Source organism: Pangasianodon hypophthalmus, chromosome 5 (assembly GCF_027358585.1).
Source record: "Pangasianodon hypophthalmus isolate fPanHyp1 chromosome 5, fPanHyp1.pri, whole genome shotgun sequence".
Lineage (NCBI taxonomy): Eukaryota > Metazoa > Chordata > Actinopteri > Siluriformes > Pangasiidae > Pangasianodon > Pangasianodon hypophthalmus.
The window spans coordinates 23,898,703-23,922,813 of NC_069714.1; the positions used below are offsets into that span (position 1 = coordinate 23,898,703).

The window sequence follows — 24,111 nt, forward strand, 5'->3', positions numbered from 1 at the left end:
GATCATGACCACATTTCCTGACAATTTGCAATTTTATTCCATTTCAAGTCCATTTACATATTCATTCTATTTTGTTTGTGAATTGGTTTACCTTTAAGTGCCACCTTTTATCATCAACACTGCAACATGCATCTTAAAAGCTATGTAATGAATTCAAGAGAAACATCTTTGCTGCAGTTAATTAATGAGGATTGAGTGCAGATGTCATTTAGATAACACTTTGTAATGAGAGCTACTGCAAAGTGCTGTTGCAGCTTGTTTGAAGCTTTTAAACATCCAGGCTAAACGAGTACTAGAGGTGTGTAGCATCAGTCGGTGTGTTTCTAATTTGTCCAGCTGCTTGTGTGCGTTTGTATAAAATCCACACCAACAAAACAGCAAATGAAGAGAACACAAACAGTAATAAAGCAAACGTTTAGTTAAAAAAAAATACCCTGGGCATGGCTGTGCGATTTTCAAACAACAGTCTTTTGCTATGGTTGCTATGGTAACTATTACTATGGAGCTAAGGTTAGAGAGTGAGGGGAAAGAAGGAGGGGATGCAAGACACGCACAGATATAAGTCTAGAGAAAGAAAGCAAAGGGCTTACTTAAATGGAAAGTGTCAGTAGGAAGATAAACAGGAAAGCATTCAATCTAAATTAGTAACTAACTCCCTCCAGGGATGAGTTTATCACCAGCACCGAGCTGCTAACCCAGACCTATAGGAACGTAGGTTGGTGAAATGACTCACTGTTTCGTCCTTTAATCCCACTGAAATAACCAGAGGTGCTAAAATTCCCCACATCACCCTCCAAAATGCCTCCCCCTCAGCTGGGAATATAGAAAGTACTGAACTCTGAGGATCAGTGATGTAATGGTATGTCACCTTTCTCTGCTTTTCAAATAGTCTTTTCCATGAATACACAAGGAAGAGCAAGAGAGAGCAAGAAAGTAGAACGAAAAAGCAAAGTATCCTTTAAAATGCATTTCCAAAGACAGCTTCTCAAGAACCCTAAAAGAAGGTTTAAAGATGGCATGCTTCTCTGTGGGGTGCACAATACACATCAGTGTCAGACTTTCTAAATATATTACTGATGAGATTTCTGACTCCAGGGTGGTGTCAGAAAAAGGGCTTGTAATCATGTTATGTTCTGGACAAGTCATGCCAGAATGAAGAATTTAGTTTAGTATAACGTCTCTGCCTTGTCATCAGAAAACAACTTCAATGAGTGACACATTATTCTTGACAGGCCTGGTAGGCTGCCTAAAAGTAAGCACTTACCTGGTTTGATAAAGAGGGTGGCGCTGCAGGAAGCCTTGCCCACCTCATTTGTAGCTGTTACGGTGTATGTACCAGCATCACTTGGCTTTGTCCATTTGATGAGAAGAGAGTGCCTCTCTCCTTCCACTTTCACCACATGTGTGGGACTGTTCTTTATTTCCACATTGTTCCACGTCCATGTCACTAGATATTAAAACTCATACATGTAAGCCTATTTATATTCAGTGACTGGCACAGTTTTAGCTTTGGAATTAAATAATATGGAATTAAAGGTCTGCAGTCATGTCAGACATTTAAGCTTTTTTTTGGTAGTCTTCAAAAGGTTAACAGGAAGAACTTGCCTTCAGGGAAAGGATTGCCAGTGATGATGCACTTCAGTAAAACCTCAGCACCAGTGGATGCTACCATGTCCTGAAGAGGCAACTCAAACAGTGGGGCCTCTAGAGGGTCTTCTTCTGCTGACACATAGGAGTCATCGGAAGATTCTGTAAAAGTAAATATGAGGATAGGCATGTTATTGCAACAGAAATATATTTTGCATTTATACTTATTCATTTGGCAGATGCTTTTATCCAAAGCGACTTTATCAAGGGCCTTTGTTCAAGGGCCAGAAGCGGCAGCTTGGTGGTAACTGGATTTGAATTTATAACCTTCTGATTTGCCCTGGGCAGAACTTTCCATTAGCTACCGCTAACTGCATTTTAAGTATGCTAGGCTACAGCTTATTACAGTCACTTTTAACAGAGGTAGGTGTTTCCAATCCCACGTATCTTTTAAGATTACTTGTTACACGTCTTTTAAGAATACATTTTGGACAGAGCTTGTAATACACAAATTCTGATCCATATCCAAGGATTGCTCCTGGTTGGTTTAGTACATAAAGTAATACACTGACCAATTGCCAGGACTTGTTGAGGAATTAATAGATAATAGACATGACTTTGTCATTATCAATTTGTTTCAGTCTGAATAGAGGATTGTAACTAGAAAAGTAAATCTTGTCAAGCCAGAAATTCAATATCTCACTGAATGTTATAACTTGTCAGAATATGCCACTTAGACATTTAATATTTTAAATCACAGACTATTGCACACAAATTATTTTGTTAAATGAAAATCATTCATGAATAAACACAACATACCCACCTAATTCAGGAGACATGGGTCTTTGTTTACGTCCCCTCCCTCTCACTCTCTGTGGTTTTTCCTCTTTGGAAGTGACATTTTTGCTTGTTTTATCACTGTGTGGAGGTACAGAAGTTTCTGTCTCCATTGGCTCTTCTTCAACAATAATCTGTGGGATAGTGATCTTTAGGGCTGGTGCTAGAGGAGTCACATCTATCTCCATTTTCTCTTCTTTAGAGGAGGTGAGTGAAACCCTTGGAGGTTTAAGAGGTGGTGCCTGGACAGGACACTCTTGTACTGCACTGATTTCACCCTGCACAAGAGGACTTTCAGGTCTTCTGTCCAGCTTTCTCAGAGTGATCTCTATGGGTGTTTTTCTATGTACAGTTTCATCCTCTATGTGGACTGGTGTGACTTCCTGGACATGACCTACCCTCTTTATGAGTGGACTTGCAGGTCTTGGTTCCACCTTGCGTAATGTCATCTCCAGGACATTTCTGGATGGCGACTCTGCTCTTGCTCTGCGAGGTGAGTGTGGGCGCTCATCAGTCACAGAGGTGATTTCCACAATTGGAGATCTTCGAGGGTTCTCAGCAACTGATCTAGGTCCACGCATTAGTCTTGGAGACCTTTGTCCAGGTAACTCAGATGGTGACATACCTTCTGGAGGTGAAGGCTCCTCTCCCATTTGGTTAATTGTTTTAGTTGTCATGGGTGACCTCTCTCGCACAACTTGTTCCTGTAACAATGATTCCTGTTGCTGAACCTGCCGTGTTTGCACCTGTGGTGATTTGTCTATGGCTTGCTCTTTCATTCTCTTCTCTTGCTCCTGCTGAGCACGCTCCCGGTCCTGTAGCTTTTGAAGCACCTGAGGTGGGATGGGCTCCAGTTTTCTCATGGGCTGCCTGCCCCTGTGAAAAGTGGAGAGCTGATCAGTAGAGAAGGACTTCTTCATATGTGGTTTCCCCACAAGCTTCTTGATTCGCTGGAGCTCTTCTGTGAACTTGTGCTCAATGTCTTGAACTTTCTGAGAGTAGCGAGGTCTGTCCTCCAGAGAAGCAGCTCTCTGCCTGAACATTGATCTTCTCTGCTCTGCATCTGCCTTCAAAGCTTCATGGAGGTCCTCCTTGGAACTTTCTCTTGAGATCCCTAGACGACTCCCTCCATCATCAGAGTCAATGGAAGGGGCTCTGTTAAACCCAGCCCAAGAGCGTCCAGAGATTGACCCCTCAGGATTGTCGATGCTTCTTCTGCGCTCTTCAAAAACTCTCACCCTTTCGAAGATCTTGGAACTCGGTCGTGTTAGTTTAGGAGAGGGACGAGGGGTCAAGTCCTTCCGGGAGTAGTCACTGACAGGGGTCTGGGGTCGAGAGTCCTGTGCACTACTCTGTGACATGGCTGAAGACTTGGGTTGCTTAATCTTCTCCTCAAACTCTCCTGGTACTGTGTCTTGGTATTCACTCGGCACAGTGGCTTTCTTGCGTGGGGTCAGGGGCGTGGGAGGGCCTGAGCCAGATCGGCCGAGCATGGGAGAGGTGGATGAATGGATTATTTTAGGGGAAGGGGGAGGGAGAACTTGTGGGGGAGATTCCCTCAAAACTTCCTCAGATTGGCTCCTGAAAGAAGGCGATTAACGGAAATGTTCTGTTAGACTATTGGGTTAATAAGGGGGAGGAGCCCAGCTATTTGGAAGAGGATAGGGGGCCAGAGAGGCATTTGTCTTGGGAATACAATGTATGTGGGGGGAAATTTGTGGAGGCTTGTACATTTCAGTGTCTCTGTGTGTTTAGCTTGAGTGGAAATATTGGGGTTTAACTTTTGAATTGTCCCAATTATAAGTGGGGTAAAGAAACATAAAAAGGCTATCTACATCAGATAACTAGCAATCAGATCTACTCTAATTTCTGTAAGTTTGGGTAAAACTTGTGAGTGGAAGTAAAAAAAAAAAAAATATAAATATAAAGAAATAGGAATGTCTTTTACATTGGTCTTGGGGTGACAGTCAAGACCAAGTCTCACTCTGCCCGAAAAAGTGAGTTATCTTTCATCACAGTAGAACCAAATTAAATCAATTTAATTCAATTTACAATACACCTAAGTGTGTAGGTTTGGTAAAGCCAAATTCAATGGAGCCTACTAGCCAATTCCTTCCAAAAACACTGGACTAGACCACCATATATGACTGGATATACACATCTGTAGGTCACATGTCACTGCCATAGCTGAGAAGGAAATCTTGCAAATTATTATTTAGAATAAGCACTTAAATAATTAAAAAGACTACAGTTAGGAGGCTATATGAATTATCTCTGTGCTTGAAACCATCCAGAGTGAAGAAAGGTAAATATTTCCACTTTATACACAGCACATGCTGTAGTCACCTGACTGTGCGAAAACTGACTTATTGTAAATGTGTTTTTTTTTTTTTAATCCATGGGCTTCCTTCCCAGCCTGCAGATGTTTAGACTTACTTCTGTATGAGATATCCAGTGTGAAGGACTGCATGAACATCACCCAAGCAGTGTCAAAACCATGCAAAGGAACATGACCGTGCAAGAATTTGGAAAAATAACACTCAGATGCTCTTTAATAGTGGGTTGTGTTAGTGCACTATGAAAAATCCAGCAATTAGTAATGGCACCCTAGCCACTTGGGCTGTTTTCTCTGGAACATTTTCCTTTTTTTTCAGTAAAATTTAAACTGTAAGCCAATGACACTAATTATAATTACTGAAAAATGAAATAGGCAAATTACCAAGATTTGGTTCTTCATTTAAAACTTTATTTCAGATATCAAATTTACAATGTTATGATGACTATGACTTTGTTTGGCGAAGCCTGTATTCTTTTGTGCTTCATTGTCTAATATCAAAAATCAAAATAATTATTCAATTGCTATATACGCTGAGGGATCCATATATATATATATGTTATCCATTTGCATCAATATTTTTAATTACAATATATGTAAATATGTTTATATATTTATATATCATAATTTTGGCATAAAGTGCATGCAAGGAGTCATGCTAAAGCAATTCTTCAATAAAAAGCATGCAGAGAAATCAGAGAACCTAAAAGGGCCGATGGCACCTCACACAAACAATATGATGCAAATAATAGCAACAACCACAAGTTCATTTTATTTTGCATCTATTGCTGAGGAGGTAAAAAAAATAGAAAATAGGCAAAATAGAAAACGCACATAGAAAATGGGGGTCAAAGGAAAGTATGAACTAAAAGAAAATAAATCTAGATGAGGCACAGAAAAGGCAGTAATTGTGGGCAAGGGAGGTGGCAGTTAATTTAATCAAATTCTTTTTATTCTTTTTTTATTTTGTGAAAGAAGTTCGATTTTTTTCTGTATTGAGTTACAGTCTAATGTGATGAAAATGGAAATACTAAAAACTGTCCCAGACATTTCACTAATTTGACCTGATTTGAAAATATAATGACAAATACACCATATTCTTTCTTTTTTTAAGGGTCATTATAACATTTCTAATATTTTGCTTTAACATTTAGTTGCAGTGCAGTGAGATAAGACGTGCGCTGGCCAACAAGAAAAAGGCACGTAACTTCCTTATAGAATGTCGGCTGGCACATTACATAACACAGGATTATTGGCTGGTAGGCTTAAAGGCCAGGCCTGTAGCTGGATGATGAACAATGATTTCTCTGTGCCTGCCAAGGTCAACTTTAGACAGTAGACAAGAACACGACCAGCCTGCCATCATCAATTCACTTTCTTGAACGGCCGACGTGCTCCATCAAACAAATGGAGAGATGAAAAATGAGATATATGTGTATGTGTATATAACAGAAATTAAAAGATGAGCATGAGACTGGAACTAAATTGCTCAGATCTTCTAGGCAGTATTGCCAAAGCACTGACTGTTAATGTACTGTGATGAAATTTACATATTTACTGAAAATATTATTCTGGCCATTAAATGGGACATGATTTTTTAATTTATTTGGACTATGGAATATTAGGAGAGTCCTAGGTGCTGTTGCATGTATCGTTGGCCCTGGCTCTAACATGGCTGTGGGGATGGTGCTGAGGAGGAGGGACAGAATCAGAAAATCCTGTCTTTCTTCTTCTTTCTTTCTCTTTCTTTTTAATTCCATTTACCATATAACAACTGCAAACTGATCAAGCACCCACATGAAGAATGATTTGTGCTCAAAAGCTCTGCTTTGCCACTTTCTTAGCAACACTTTCGGAATTACATAAGGGTGAGATTTGCAGCTGAAAAACAAAACAGCCTCAACACACTTGGCTTGCATCACTGCAATATCTGCTCATTCCTACATTGTCATTGTTTCAGTTTACTGAACCTCCACCTGTGAATGAGTCATGTCTAATTGTAATAGGTTTGGCAGCTCATGCTGCTCTCTTGCAGTGGGCTGATCTGAACCTCATCCAAATGTGGAGAGCCTACTTTCTTTCTTTCTCTCTCTCTCTCTCTCTCTCTCTCTCTCTGTCCTATAGACAGAGCAGGGAAAGAAATTAAGGGGTCACACCCTGGGCTCTGGTCTGAGTCACCTCCCCTGCTCAGCACACACACAGGGCTCCATGTCACAGCGAAGGCCTCCTGTGGCACTAAGACTGGGAAAGTGGGCTGTTTATGGATGTTTTTCAGGGTTGTTTTTTAAAAATTATTATTATTATTATTATTATTATTATTATTATTATTATTATTAATATTATTATTATTATTATTTGCTGTTTATATTGTGGGCTGCTGGAGTTATGAATAGTTTAATCATTTGCGCTTGGGAATGCTTTGTATTACAGGGGAATAGAAAAAGTCCTTCCTCTATACAGACTGAACGTGCTACCATAGTAATCACTAGCTAAAGACACACTTTCCTCGGACCCCCACACTGGCCGGGACAGATTGGCGCGGGATGCCCGGATCAGCGGCTCGACCCCTAGGTGCCTGATGTGGGTGGCCGTCGGCTCCCGGCCGGTGCCTTGCCTGGCGGCCTGTGGCCCCGCTGCTCTTGATCCCAGGGACTGCATCTCTCTCTCCACCACCGTGTTCTCACCATGACCACTCGCACCTGAAGCCACGTCCATCATCCGCTCACCTGTAGAAACAATAAAATAGTAGGACAGGTAGGAGCAGGTGCTTTAAAAAAAACCCTAAATGCCATTAGGTGGGTATACCACAGGAAGTATACATCATGACCCGGTCTCCTCATGGAAATGGAAAAAATTTAATGCAACACTTTGTTTTATGTCACAGAGCTGCTGAAGGTTGGATTCTGATTGGACAGTAGTTCAAGCTGCAAGGTTTATATTGTGCTCATTCTAATATAATAAAGCTTCCCTAGTTACAACTTACACAGGGACTTGTACAGTGTATTCTCTACATAAAAACCCTGTAATCATTTATATGGTGAAATTTTCTGTCAGGAGATTACTTAGCATTCTGTAACAGTTTTCAGGATGGTTTTTTTTTGTGTCGTTTTCGTGTTGTTTCTGAACAACAAGACAAGCTGTATTTTTTTTGTCTTATTAACTTCAAGAGAGAGAGAGAAAAAAAAGAAGCTGGTGAGGGAATGCCTTAATAAAAACTCATAATCGTCGGCAAACTGTTGTAGTATAAGATGAATAAAACACTTTGGGACATGTTGTTACTGGAAACATTGGGGTCAAAACAATAACATGCCCTGTCATGTTTTATTCCTTACTTGAAAAACACAAAAAAACTTTAATAGGGTCCACCACCATCTTCTAATTGAGGCCATGACAAAGGATGGTAAGAGCATATCTCAGTCAATTGGGCTAAACCTAGTTCATTTAGCATATACAGTTGTTTGTAAAAGTTTTGGCACCCCTGGCCAAATTCCATATTTTGTTGCCTTTTGAAGTGAAAAGAACTAAACACAACTTCTGCGGTGGAAAGAAGAAGAAGAAAAAGAAGTACTGTATTGGATGGTTACTTTATATTTGATTAACTTAAAAAATAGAAAAAAAATGTGTAAGTATGGCATGTGCAAAAGTTTGGACACCTTACTACATCAGTACTTAGTAATACACCCTTTTGGCAGATATCACAGCTTGAAAACTCTTTTCATAGCCACTTAAGAGTCTGTCTACTCTTGTTTAATGAATTTTCACCCACTTTTCCTTGTAGGACACTTCTAGATCAGAGATATTCCTGGGGTGTCTTGCATGAACAGAATTTTTAAGATCTACTTGCATATTTTCAATGAAGTTCAAGTCTGGGGACTGACTTGAACAGGGAATCTACAAGCTTCAGCTTTTCCATCACAAAAAAGCATATAACTTTAAAGCAGATTAACTTTAGCAACCTTGTTTGAACAAGTTAAAAACAATTTATCTGGCTTGTTTTCATTGATGCTTCATGGGCTCTTCTGAGCTGATTCTAACTGGTCTTTACATGGCTTTCAGTCAGAGAAGCATGTACATATTGCAATATAAATTAATGTAATGGCATTATGCTAGTAAACACTAGTAAATAAGCTAACATTATCCTGTTATATAATTAAATGTCTTAAGAACTGAATTGACTAATTTTCATACTCATGTAGAGTGGAACTTTCCTCATCACTGCATGAACCTGTGTCCTTACATGATTGCAGAATGGCATTTAGAAATGTGACTGTGTCAGATTTAAATAGGTAGCAGCTGTGTAAATATTGACTGGGAAATCTTCTTTCATCACTGTAGTATACAATTAAATAGGTCTTTTTTCTGATCTTAATTTCAGCCTTTCACAAATGGAAATCTCTGGATATAATATGGAGACATTCTATGGCAGCAATGAAAATGACAATTATAACACTCTATAATTCTGCTTTATCATAACCGCACCTGCAGAATAATCCTTTTTCTTTTATGCCTACTTAGATAAAACCTAAAAAAAAGGAAGCAAGGAAGGAAGGAAATAAAGGAAGGTTGGAGCATTTAGAAAATGCCATTTAATCCAGGCTAGGCTCTGTCATTTTATGGAATCCCTGAGAACTGGATTGCTTGGATTACATGCAATTTGAGGAAAGCTTTAAAAGAAGAAGACAACCAGGTGCATGACATTTCCAGCAGGCTCTGTGGTAGACGGCGTGCCCTCAGCAGGAATCGGTTCTCTCAGGGCCTGGTTTGTTGCGGTGGGCAGATGCAGCTTGATGCAGGCAAAAACGGGAGCCAATGTAAAGGGCAAACATCCTTCAGATTCACAGAGACAAAGCCCCCACCCACCGATCCACCGTCCTAATGCATCAAATCAATCTGATATGCATCACTCCATAGGAAATCTCAAAGCTTGACACGTTTATTCCCTCCATATTTCTTCGCCTGTAAATTGTGGGTGTTCATTATCTAGACAGGCTTGAGAGACGGTTTTCATAGCATTTGGTGTTAGATAGTGAGGAGACAATGCATCTCATCACTCAATATTGAATTTACTGGAGGAAAGCCATTTGTCAGAGAAGGAAGCAGGCTAATGCGATTGTTTACTAAAAACATACCTGATTAAATACTACAATCCACTATATATATATATATATATATATATATTGTATCTACTGTATATTTCCATGACCTAATTTATTTTGGTTAGAGAAATGCTATTTTCTTTTTTCCTTCTATTCTCCAATGTAAGAAATACATTTCCCTCCATCTGAAAGCACCCCAAATGTACACCCACTTCCTCTCCCCAGGGGCTGCTGGGACAGCTTTTCTCATAACATATAATGACAGCAGAAAGTGCCACTGCCAAGATCCTGCAAAGTGACTGAACAGAATGGCAGAATAAGCTTCTTGCTTCTCGCTGCTGTCCATGTAAACATGTAAGCATTCTTTCTCTGTTGAGAATAACACTGTTGGAATCAGCAGTATAAGGGTCTTTAAAAAATGTTACAGTTTGCAGAGAATCCGCATGCCTCTGCACATGTTGAGATTTAAGAGGTGGATGAGTTGATGTGCCAAAATATATTTATTTGTATACTGTAGTTGATTTGTAATGGAATAGAGATATAGAACATTAAGTAAGAAATAAAACAACATGGTGTGCTGATATAAGAAAATAATCAACCAATATGGAGTGTTTTATTCTTCTTATACCACAGCAGTTTGCCACCAATTACAGTATCAGGTTATAGTTACATTTAATGTTGAGGAACATCCACAAAAGAACTTAGCTCCTGTTATCACTTGTTATAGCGCTACAAAAATTTTTTCTCTTGAAGTTAATAAGGAAAAAAAAAAAATAATAATAATAATAATAATAAAAAAAAGTCACATACCTAAGAAAAGTCCTCTGTCCTGAAAACTTTACTTTTGACTGTTACATAGTACTGACACTGGAGACTCCTTCCGTGAGTATTAAACAAATGTCTCTATAGCAACAGCTTTTACACCATAGCAACATTTATTCTTTTTTTTTGTTCTTAAATAGCAACATTTTAAAAAAAATTGTTATGTTTAAAATCTGTTATATGTTAAATATTTGTTAAATTATGTTGCTTGTCTGCCATACAAATCCCTGTGAATTAGCTGTTACTATAGAACCGATAACATATTAGAACAGCACATTAATATAAACCTGTGATTTACTATTTAGCCAGAACTACTGTCAGAGCTTCTGTTATAGAAAATTAATCAACACCTTCTGACTAATCAGACTGGAGAATTCAGCACTTCTGTGGTGTAATTCAGAACAATATACTGTATGTATCTTATGGATATAAAATATTGATACATATAAACTAAAATATAAGGTTAAATATACAGCTGAGTGACAAAGTTGGTGTCCCTTGTGCATTTTCTATTTATGTTTTCTTTATCCACAAAATTCAATATATTCAAATTGTACATTGCAACAAGTTAACAGTCCAAAACATAAGGCTAGACCTGATTTGAAAAAGTCAGTGCATGATGCATGTCACTGTTATTGTTATAACAGATATTTTAGGAAGAATGTTAAAAAAAAATGGCCGAACAATTGGGCACAGCTACAACAGGTATGTCAGGAAATTGTTGCAAAATATTCATGTATAACACGATTAAAATAAAAATGCAATCTTTTAACCTGATATGCTTTAATTTTATTCCACTATTAATATCTTAACATGTACTATTTGACCATTTTAGAAGGAACCTCAGTAAAACATACACTAAATATGTTTGTTCTTGACTACAGTATGTTGCAATAAGCAAAGTTTTGCATAAAATGCTGCTTATTTTTGATACTTATTTTCTTGTGGGTGTAACTTATCGATTTAACTCCAGACAGGCTGACAGGCAAAGCAGCATGAATAACTCCTCAGATTCTGATGTATGTTTGAGACACTGTTATAAGACAGTCTTGGATATTTTATATTGCTTTAGGGTTTTAAGAATTCTGAGGGTTAATCTAAGGCCTGTGTGGAGAGAAGATCGATAGAGGCAAGCAGGGGAAAAAAAAGAATACAATTTTTGAGATTTTCAATCTCACCAGTCATATTTTTTTTCTGGCTCTGAGAAAAGACAACAAAGAGTGAAGTAAACAAGGTGACAAAGTGAATGTAGCAGTACACTGTGGTGTGAACAATGACCAGATAGCAGATCAAAATAGATAAATGACATTGAATTTCTTTCACTGAAACTGTAAAAATCATGACGATTTCACAATGAACACAGAAGAAAATCATGTGTACTTTTATACATTTCTTAAATCTCCTGGTTTCTGTGTTGTGCTATGCTGCTGTTTTTTTTTTTTTTTACATTTTGTTGGAAATTTGTCATACATTTTCCCCCCTTCCACTTTGTTTTTCTATCCCATTCAAGTGGCTTTGCTGTTTGCCAGGCCAGACATTGTAAATAAGAATTGTATTTTTAATTACTTACCAGGTTAAATTAAAGGTTAAATAAAAATAAAATAAAAGAAAAATGTGTGTCCATTGTGAATTGAAGAGGCAGTGTGGGGTGGGCTGTGTGTGAAGAGTGGAAAGTAACAATGCTGATGGGGAAAAAGTGTAATTACCTGCAGGGACCCGCTGGGAGGTCTCATCTGGATCGCCTCTGCCTCCGTCTTTGGTCTCCATCTGAGGCTCGGCTGCTTCGTCCTCTGTGGTTTCAGAGTCTGCGGGCGAGAAACAAGCCAATCACACTGAAATCTAAAACCTGCCAGGCTGAAATGATGAGCGCAATCAAGTAGGAAAATAGCCCCAACAAATAAAATTAACTCCACAGCTGAGGCTGCGCTGTGTTTCTATGTGAGATTTCTCTATCTAGGAGCTTATATTTTCCCAGTTTTGCAAAAAAAAAAAAATATATATATATATATATATATATATATATATATATATATATATATATATATATATATATATATATATATATATATATACATATATATATACATATATGCAAGAAAGAAGAACCTCACTAAGAACCAAGTGAAGTAATGAAGGCAGAGGATGAATGATGAATTTAATTGTGCGACAAAGACCTACAATGGGATAGGTTTAAAAAAGTGCAAAAGTGAAAAAAAAGCATTACCATAACTCTGTTTCCTGCACGAGCGAAATACTTCGCTTCCATAGCGGCAGAGGGGAGAGGAAAACAGGAATGCACTGTTACTATAGAAACCAGTCCCACCCCCAGTGAATCAGTCACACACACTACCAATCCCTGGTTTAAAAAAGTGCTGAGCATGCGTTTATTTCCAACAACATTGTCACTGATAGCCTTCATGCTGACACGCAGGGGTTTGCGTCAGAAATGTTTTATTTTTGCCTATATTGCATTGGAGGCTAAGTTTTAAAAAATTCACCTCGTGGGAAGTGGGGATGTTGTTTAGTTGTTCAAGGCAGATTGTTCAGAAATATCACAACACTAAAAAAACTATGACACATTCATCATTCCAGTCTCCCTAATACACACATTTGTCTTGTAACCGATAGATGCTACAGCATATCCACTCAAACATCAATTTCATGATGCAATATTTCAAGGGACAAGACCACAATGTAGAGCTCAAACGATAAAATCAGCGTATTACTGGAATTATTCAGTTATCTCCTGCAGGATTGTTTGTGTACACTGGGAGCAGCTATGAAATAATAATGCTACAGTGCTTTTATTGTCACCTATAAAGTTTTAGAAGAATTCTGTCAATACTATGGCTTGTAAAGGAACAAAGAGTCTGAACTACTGTACACTTTATGTTAATAAGTGTAACTTATAATAAGTGCTGTTAAGGTCTCTATAAAGCAAGATAAAACAATGTAAAATTAATTAGACTATTAACCAGAGGAATGATTTGGATTTCAATGTAAAATGGAACATGCCATTTCTCTCTAACAGAGCAGATAAAGTGCAAGTCATTGTACAAAATTATTCACTATTCATTATTAATTTGGCTTCGGATGTGTCGGGTAAATTGAGGTATTGTCAGTTCTCACTTAATCAGAGCTCTCTCTGACAGATGCCAGAGTTTTCTCTATTGCATGACTGCCCTTTTTCTTTCTCTCTCTTTCTCTCTCTTTCTCTCTCTCTCTCTGTCTCAGACACACACACACCATAAATGCAATGAAAGAGGCACTAACATAATAATCCCCATAACATCAAATATAACACAAATGAAAAATGATAATTCAATCCAACCAAAAACAGATTTATTAAAAATACATAAAACATCAATCATATACTGTGACATTTCATAAAATAACACAAACATGGTCAGCAGTAAGATGAAGGATGCTTGCTGGTGAAACTGTATACATGGTGCAGCTCATTTTGATGGATAGAATACATTATTGTGAATTATCTCATTATCTGTTGTGTATCTGTATTATAGCAGTCCATAATAATAGATGGTTAAGTAGAGACTTTCTAGCAGTGGCACAATAAGATGCAGGTAGCACTATTAAATATTTGTTCAGGTGTCTGTTCTCATATATCACAGTTCATCATAAAACTGCCAACTAAAGAAGAAAAAGAGAGAATGGCTTGATGCTCAATTCAGATTTGTGTTTTCTTTCTATCTATTTCACACATGCTATTTAAACACGTGATAATATTCTGGAGTGAATGGCATTATAATTAGACTTTGCATGTGATCTTAAATGTGCACTAGAGCAAAAAGACAGCCTTGAATGCTTCTCTTTTTTCCCACTCCTACTGAATCAGCTCATCAGCTCATTATCAAGCTCTTCATGAGCTCCACCAGGTATCATTTTTTTGCAGAAAAACATAGCAATGTGCACAACTTGGATTGGTAACTGTTGTGTAAGGCCATTCAAGGCTCTTGTGTGTGTTTTTATGGACAGTATTTAATACTTTTAGCTAAAATGCATCCTCAATCTCAAGCCCAAACCAGACTCTATGATCACTGACAGACTTCATGATGTGATTGTAAAATCTCTTTTTGTAATAACCTGTTATCTATAAAACCAAACACACCATGGGTAAACCGGCCAAATGTTCGGTTTGAGTGTCCGGTTTTCTGAAATAAAGAGAGAGAGAAAGCATTTCAGTGAACACAGTTCAACACGAGGAATATCAAAATGTTTATGCAAATCATGACAAATCAGATGATTGAAAAAACAAGCACATGCACACATACACAGAAGAAGTGTCTGGATAACTACAGCGCCTTGCATAAGTATTCACCCCCTTGAACTTTTCTACACTTGCAGTGTTACAACCTGGATTTGAAATGGACTTGAAATATTTTAAATTAAATTACACAATAATAGACATAATAGAGCCCCATGAAATGTTAAATAAACACCCCTGATTGATTTCCCAGAACTTTTTACCAGACTTGATAATCATCATGATGCTGTTTGTTTAGGTATGTTCTCTAGAAATATGTGTATTTATATTGAGATCATGAGACACTTTAATTGCAAACAATTGAGCTCCATTCATCTAATTATGTGACTTCTGATGACAACTTGGCATCAGAACTAATTTAGGAGTTTTACACCAACGGGGTTGAATACTTTTTTCATTCTTATTCTTATTCTTACATCACTTTTATGAGCATTTTGTGTAGATTCATGACATATAACCCCAGTGAAGTCAATTTAAGTTACAGGTTGTAACACTACAAAACATGGAAAAGTTCAAGGGAGGTGAATACTTCAGCAAGGCACTGTATGAAGCTAGCCTTAAAAAGTTAGAAAAGAAAAAAGAGCTCAAGCAGATCCACCACCATGAACATGGCGTATACTTTGTTGTGGGTCTGTCATTGTCCTATTAGCCTAGATTCAAATGTGAAAGTGGGGCAGTTGGTGACCAAGAGGCTCATAAATTGGGTTGATATTTGGACCATCTACATCTACAATGTCTCTTAAAATATCCATACTCTGACTAGATCTAAACATCCTTAAACATTCTTAATCATTGCAATTCAAAAGGATGGAGAAGAAGGAGAATGGTACACTCTCAGAAATAATAGTACTTAACTATTAACCCTTTCTTGTTGCTGGGGTAGTACCATCAAGGGTACAGCTTCTGTACCTTTAATATGCATCTTTCACCTGGAAATGTGGATATAATGTACATTTAAAATGATTTAAGATACAGAAATGAACTGTAATTAGTTTTTAAAGTAATGGTAAAGCTCTACAGATACTCTACCTTTCTGAGTAAAAGATACAAACTAAAGTACAAAAGGTGTACACTTCATAGTACCACCCCAGGGAAAAGGAATGGTAGTACCAATAGTACCGTAACAGTTTACTATGCTTTTTTTGTAATGGGTGAACTGACAGGATCCTAAATTGCTTAAAAGATTGGTTTTCCTTTTTATCTTGTTTAACTACATCAGATATGCGGTTTGTGGCGTATCATTCTTCTTTTTTTTAATGCATTGTGTATCCTGCCTCTGCAATTCTCCTGCCTAATACCAATTTAAGGCAATAAATAAGGTGATACGGAGGATGTGGCTGAGGCAGAGGGACACAGAGGCTGGGATCGGCATGCCTCCTGTCACTCCCAATTCATTAGTCATGGTGAAAGAGATGCACTCCCAATGCCTGTGGCATCCGAGATTTCTGCCCTTCTCCTGAGAATAAGGTTAACTAATAGCATTAGTTATGGATGGTATCTGTCACAGTGGCAGAGGCTTATGCATGGAGCAGCAGTGCTAGAGGGCATTAGGAGAAGAAGGAAAGGAAGGTAAGCTTAAAATCAGGAGTCATACATCAAAACACCTACAGAAATAAGAGTTTGTTCAGAGCAACAGGTTGCGTCATGCTGTTTTTTTTTTTTTTGGGGAGTCGTGACATCTCTAGAAAATTCCTCCTCCTTCATATCTTGACATGTGGCTTGTCAGGATTTTCTGATCATACTACAATGTTTGCTTCGGTTGATACGAAGACCATGCGCATCAAATCTATTTGGATGGACATTTATGGGCCTTTAAAAAATCTCTGAATAATTAATGAACAGAGTGGGATTCATAGTGATATGCTACAAGGTAATTTTTCATTATCTCCCATGTTTAACATCTTTATGAGGGCGAAAAGGCAAGTAGCACTCGAGAGAGCAAGTAGCATGCATAATACACGAGAGGCATTCTTCTGGCGCCTCGATTAGTCCAATCTGCGAACAAATAATGACATGCCACATACTGCGCAAATGGCAAATGATGGTGACTCAGATCATAATGTGAAATACGCACAAAGGAGCATGATTTTCAGATGATCAGTGCTGGTTTATTTTTTCTTATCTGTATTTGTTATTCAACCTTGCATCTTTAATTGAGCATATAGATTTTATAGATATAGACTGTTTTTATTTAATAAGCTTTAATGTATGTAAGTTAATGTGTATGGGGAATAATCTAAGTAATCATAATTTGTGAAGTTTGTTAAAGTAAAAAAAAAAGTTTTTTTACGCTATTGGCCTAAATAATCATATTCGTCACTGATAAATATTGCAAAGTTTCCAGATATTCTTCAATTAACAATAATCAAGCCAATCCATATCAGACACCATTATGAGACTCAGATAGTTATGAATGATAAACCTTTGCTCATTGACGATAATAGGGGAATGTCTTCACGCCTTGGTGTAATAATGTGGTGGTGGTAATGTGTGAAATTGAGGGTTTGTATGACATCAGCATTGTATCTCTGATTCATGTTTTTCTGAAATTGTTCCAAGACATTCTGAAATCCCCATCTAACAGAGAACGACTAGCTCCTGTTATATTTTCCAAGCTAACACCCATCTAGTGAACACAGCCAAAGACAGACAGGCTCAGCTAGCTGGGAGCTGGCTGCCCAGTGAGGATCTCCAGCCTGCCATCTGTGCTATTGAAGAACACAGCCACGCTTGCCTTTCTGGGTCAGATATGAGTAAACAGGTTATGTCCACTATATGGTGTTGACATTCAGTCACTGAGTATTAGGATGCACCAGGGAAATGAATGCAGAAAAAGGACAGTTCTGGCTAATTGTCTACTGTAGAAATACAGCCCAGAAAATGCAATAAACTATTGAGCTGCCATAATTGGGAAGAAAATCTGAACAGTGCTAACAAGATGAGGATGAAAAGTTGAACAGGCTGTGGTCCAAAGAAATAAAGAGAAAAAAAAAAAGCTTTGGGGTTTAGTTGGGAAATCAGTGGACCATGCAATGGTGGGCTATCGATCTTTAAAATTAAATAGTGTGTTTCTAATTTAATCATTTAACCTATTGCAGAGCAAATTCTGTTACTTGGACTATTTGCACTATTGCACCGTTTTTTTTTTTTTTTTAATATTCTGTTAGGTTTCTACATTGTGGTTGTAAGTTTTGCTTTTGTTCACATTTGCCTTCACTTAAATAAGTGTCATTTTAATTTGCAGTGTGTAATGTAGCACTGAAGGGATAACTACATCATTCGATTGTGCAATATGCATAATAGCAACAAAGTTGATTTTGACTTATATTTTAAAAATGAAATTCTCTTTAATTGCATTGAATCTATTTGAACACATAAATAAAGCCTTTTCTGCAGAGCTTTGATTCTGGATAGCTTCTCAGTAGGGATGCATCGATATCGATATTGATACTGGTTATCCATCCACTACCGTGCTCATTTACTCATACTCTGAAAAATTGCTCTAATACCAACATCTGTCATAATGTCAAACTGTTTGATGTAATCCTAGTGTACATTGCTGTGCTAATGAAGAAAAAAACGCGAAATGACAGGGATGTATCTCATGATTAATGACACCAATCAAAGCAAAGAAGACTGTAAACTGTTCTCTATGAAACATCAAGAGAAGGAACTACATCATCTTCCTATAATACAAGTAACCCGAAAAAAAAATTAAAATAATATTAAGCACGAGGAATTCATTAACAGTGGCACATGGCAGCAAGGAAATGTTTCCATGGCCAATATGTAAACTGGGGAAACATAAATAGAAAGACATCCCTGACTCCTTAATACTAAGTAGGTACTCATTTCTGTATCAGTATTGGTACCAAAAAACAGGTACCAGTGGTATCAATGCATCCTTACTTCTCAACATTACATTTACTGATGTGTTGCATATTAATGATGCTTTCTCCATAAAGTAAAGATGACTGTTGTGGAAATATTAGATATTTATTCTTAATCCAAGACAACCAGCACCTTGAAGAGCTCCAGTGAATAGAAGAGCTGGAAAATGTGATAAATCCTTATGGTCTCTGATCACTTGTTAAAAAATATCATTCCAGGTGCATATTTTATATTACAGGTGCATAAACAGGTCTAACCCAAGTCTAAAGCGTGTGATGTCTCGTTTAAATTCAGCTTCGTAAGCCCTGTAAGTCATTTCATTCTTGTCCAACCAACTTTCATCACACACACAGCTGCCATGTGGTAAATGAGTCACTTCACACTTTGGAGTGCACGTCCCCCGCAGTCACCCAGGGTGCTTGCTCATTGTGGTTGAGCTCGAATCAGCAGCTGAAGTTAGCAATGGAGGCCAGACTCTCACTCACATCACACCCTCTCCCTACAGTTATCACACACTGTTGTTCTTTATGGATCTCTTACTGAGTCTGATAATGCCAGTAGGTTTATTAACAGCTTATCAAGCCGAATATGTACATTGATGTTAAATCAGAGAGGAAAAAAAATCATGTTTATTTTTGACCTAAATCATTTGGGCCAATGGTGTCAGGTTGTCTTTCATCAGAAAACACTACTGGATTGACTACTGGTCACCAGTGAGGAGGTTTATGTCTGGATCCTTACAGATTCTATGTATTTGATTTTGATTCATAGTGTTTTCAATGTGTTTATCTTCACTTTCAATGTGTTTATCTTCACTTCTCAGTAATTATAAGTAATCATTACTGGTAATCTGATAATGGTTTACATGAGTCAGTCAATAATTGGATTTCTTTATAATTACATGACATGACATATGCACCTCTAGTCTCTCTGCAACCTGCCAATAAACCCAACAATAAAGGAATGATTTGATTTATGATTGAGAGTTTCTGACGCAATTCTTTAAATATTAATGGTAAACATGTATTTAAGCTTTTTTATGGTTTTCAATTTCACAGAAGGCTCTTCACTATCTGCCATTATTTGTACAAGTCTGTAGAATAATGATAGATATCAGATTAACAGTATACATGTAACCTGATTATTAGGTTATAATTTTGCTTTTTCTAAATCTGATATATTGAAATCCGATATTAGCTTTACTCCAATTTCAAATATTCTAGTATGCTGCTTACATGGATATTTAAATAATCTGGTAACAATTATCAAATTTTTATAGTTATTACTGAGATTATAATGACATTGTGCATTTAATTACAATTGATGCTTCTATAATAGTCCCTATATTGCTTACAAGTCTATACATCTATAGGTAGCACAGATGACTGGATTTTATAATGCTCCAGTCATTATTAACACTATCAAATGTGAACTGAAGAATGTGTTATTGTTCAATTTTTACAAAGCTGGAAAATAACCCTGGTGTCTTTGCTATGCCCATATCTTCATCTCATCTTTTCTCCACCTGTCTGCCTCCGTCTGCAGACTAAAGATCCAATTATCTCTCCTTTTCACCCACCCCCTATTCCCTCCTCTGCCCTCCTCTTTCCATCACACCCGCTTTCCCACTGATTTCCATTAGCCCTCAGAGCTGAGGAAAAAGGAAACGCGTAACATTTGCACATCTCACCTGTGAAATGTCGGTGTGACATTTTCACAGGAAAAGATGAAAGTGTGGAAAAATCATGCCTTTCAATTTTGGCTGAAGATGAAGTGTCTTGGTTTGCTATCTATCTTTGTTTCTGTGTGTTTCCTGACTTGTAATGTGGCACTGACACAGTTTTTCCATATTGATCTAACACTTGAGCATAGAGAATAGTGCCTTCATGGATCCTTTGATAACAGAACAAAAGAATTACTGATAATGCATTGATGCTGCACCAGGAGCAGTTATAACTGGGAAATATTGTATTTGATAACTAAAATAAGGTTAGATGACTATTATTAATCAGCGCTTTCCTAGAGAAATAAATAATTTCTTATGAATAATGTCTTGTGCATTCTAGTTGGTTGATTCAAATGAAAACAAAACCAAAAACAAAACAAAACAACCTGCACCATAAGGGATAATGAGGTTGCTGTTACAAGCAATTTTGCTTTATTACTCTTCGACCTGTAATAACCTACATGCTGATTTGCCATATGTTACTCCCTTTCTGTGGTGGCCCTTAAAATGCAGAGACTTATAAAACCCAATCCTTATATCAATTACAATCTTATAATTTATTCTTGAACAAAAAACCTGGAATCAGTATAATTCTTCAATCAACCATAATGAACTAATGATTTTGCTGCTTGCTCCTAGAAACCTGCATAACACAAGACACGCATGCTTTTGAGTAACGAGGAAAACCTTTTATGGACGATTGAACAGCGCAGACCCCCAAAAAGCTAAAAGCTCTCATTATCCCCCCTGTCCATCATCAAATAAAAACATAACGAATTGCATTTTCATTGGAGTGCGAGCATGTACGCACTGTCACTTTGTTTACAGATGAAGGGTGGGGCTCATCAGGCACTATCTTATTGTGGTGTATCCCCATAAAGGGAATAAAAACTAGGGCAAAGCTTACACAGACTACACACACCGAATGACGAATATAGCACATATGGGTTAAGCTGTGACACCAAAACACTTCTAAGTCAAACAGATAGAGAGCAAGTTTAAAAGAAGAGGCATGCAGGACTAACCTGGAAGCGTTTCTTGGACCAGATTTTCTTCATGGTTTGGAGTAATCCTGGTCTTCTGTTGCGTTTGGGGGAGCCCGGGGTTTCTGAGACCTGGGGATTCACGGTTAGACCTGACGCTGACCCGATTGCATCAATAAAAGCATTACCAGGATCCAGTGTCGATCTAAAACAAAGTGTCACTTGGGAGAAGAAAACGAGTTGCTCTCAGTTGGCTGGAGCAAATGTCATTTGGCTCTGAGAGAAAAACATTTTGTAAAAAAGTGTTGCTGTTCTTTTCTCGGAACTTGCTTCCTCCTTCAGTTAAAACTTAAACAAGAGATCGCAGAAAAAACTGGATCATCTTTCATTTTAGGATGCGAGTCAAACTGCAGAGAAGAAAAGATGACAGCTCGGAAAAAGAATAATACGAAAAAGATAGAAACCTTGACAGATGGCACTGCCTGCTCTCCTGTAAAGCTTCTGAGAGATTTAATGGTCAGGAGTCCCACTCAAGCTGAGTGGCGTCAAAGCTGGGACTAAAGCATCAACACTGAGCACGGAGCCGTGCTATATAATCAACACAGGAGAGCCTGCTCAGACAATAGCAGCGCCAGAGAGAGAGAGAGAGAGAGATGAGAGGGGGGAGGGATCGCATACGTGCAATCCTACCCTGCTTTACAGAGAAAGAGAGAGAGATAAACAGAGAGAGGGAGAGAATGAGTCAGCCCTAAAGAGAGCGTCATGGAGAGATGCAGACTGGCAGAGCATTTCGTTCTTCTGTCTTCATTATTCTTCTTTATACCCCTCCCTCCTCTCCCCTACTTCCTCCCAATTGTGTATCCAAGTGAAGCTCTATGTATGTATGTGTGTGTGAGACAGAGAGAGAGAGGGAGAAAGCTGTAGCCTCCTCACCCACAGCCCATGTTATATGCTCAGGATCAGTGCCCATGACATCCCAGCAGCCTCTAGGCAATAATCATGTTTCACTTAAATAGCAATCAGCGGTGGCAATTTTTACCATAACTTCAGGTTTCCCATGTTTTCCTTCTTTTCTCGATAATGAACACACACAGAAAAAAAAAGATTAACTCAACACTGAATGTTCCACTGGAGGGAACCTTTAAAGGTTCTGTGTAGAGCCCTACAACTGATTGTTTTCCTATTCCATGCATAGTTCCATGCAGAACCCTTCTAAGAAGCTATGTCCTTACTATCCAAAGAACCCTTAAAGGATTCATTTTTGAATGATACATACAATTATACATATTTTGACAAGCACCAGAATAAATTGAACACATATTTACAAATACATATAAATAAAAATTGCAGAATATTAGTCACAAATATTTAATGCTTGTTTTTTTTTATTTTTTATTTTTTTTATAAACAAAAAACTGCAAAATAATTTTTACGGTTTTGTATTTTTGGTATTTGGTAAATTGTTCGAGGCCCAAAGCTTAAGGAATACTAGAGAAGTGAGGAAAAATAAAAAAATCTCTAACTATAAAAAAAAAAAAAAAAGAAAAAGAAAAAGACAAGGTGGATGGGGGAAAAGAGGTCATAGGTCACTAGTGCTCAGTGTTAATGTTCAGTTTGTCTCAGTGGGGAAACTGTTAAAGGTCCAGTGTAGAACCCTACAACAACGGCATCCCCTGTCAGAGATGATTCAAAGTAAAACTAATTTAGAAAACAAAAGGACCCCTAACTATCCCAAAAACCATTGAAGAACCGTTAGTTCTTAGTGTCAAATCTTCATATTCATTTTTACTTTTATTAAATCTAGATATCTTTAGTCTTCTTCAGATTGCCACTCTGGAAATTCTTTAAAGCATCTATATGCAACCTTTACAAGTGAGTCCTTCCCAAACAGAGAGAGCTCAGAGTAGAATGCCTTGAGGAAGCAAACAACTAAGAAGCTAAGAACATCCAAAGAAGCCTTGAGTAACCTTTTTTTCCAAAAAAGTGTATAGTTTTGTTCCACTTAAATCCAGAAATGAGATGCAAAAAATGGAATGGTTTATTTGAAGAACATCAATATGTAAGTTCTCTAAAGCTCAATCCTCCTTACTCCCACTCCCACTCCAACTCACCCTCCTATATTTCCTTTATCTTATTCCTCTACTAACTTCCCACCAGTGTCACATCCAGCCTCAGCTCAGGATCTCTACTTTGCTTCATGCTAGCAGATAAGCTGGAGCCCTTTCTTACAGCAGCTTGTACATTGTTTTTGCATTTGTATTCACACCTCAGATCGTCAAAGCCATGTAAAATGAATTAGTAAAAGCTAGTTTGATAGTAGAACAAACTAAACAAAACAAAACTATCATTTATATTCTTCTTGCATCTACAATCTTGTATGTTACTTCATCAGTCTTGAAGAATTTCAAACATATTTTATGCTAAACTGATTTTTTTGTACATGTCATGTGTTTATTAGTCTTAGAAACAAATTTCAGCCATTTAGTGATAAGAATTTTGATTAAAATGTCATAATTTTAATTAAAATTAAAACTAGATTTTAATTTTAA

At 37.5% G+C, this 24,111-nt stretch overlaps 1 protein-coding gene across 7 annotated transcripts in view; it reads right to left on the reverse strand.

Moving 5' to 3' along the window:
- Positions 1–24,111, reverse strand: part of spegb (striated muscle enriched protein kinase b) — a 90,571-nt gene that overhangs the window by 37,821 nt on the left and 28,639 nt on the right. Inside the window, exons 1-8 of one of the 7 annotated variants that reach the window (XM_026911086.3) lie at positions 21,605–22,844; positions 14,807–14,849; positions 12,902–12,931; positions 12,384–12,482; positions 7,374–7,485; positions 2,411–4,005; positions 1,606–1,749; positions 1,265–1,447 (exon numbers count right to left, since the gene is read on the reverse strand). In XM_026911086.3, the coding sequence (XP_026766887.3) occupies positions 1,265–1,447; positions 1,606–1,749; positions 2,411–4,005; positions 7,374–7,485; positions 12,384–12,482; positions 12,902–12,931; positions 14,807–14,849; positions 21,605–21,637 (2,239 nt within the window). In that variant the 5' untranslated portion in view covers positions 21,638–22,844. Of the gene's footprint in view, positions 1–1,264; positions 1,448–1,605; positions 1,750–2,410; positions 4,006–7,373; positions 7,486–12,383; positions 12,483–12,901; positions 12,937–14,781; positions 14,850–21,604; positions 22,845–24,111 lie in introns of those variants that run through there. The other 6 variants (XM_026911076.3, XM_026911102.3, XM_053234460.1 and 3 more) reach the window with 6 other exon arrangements.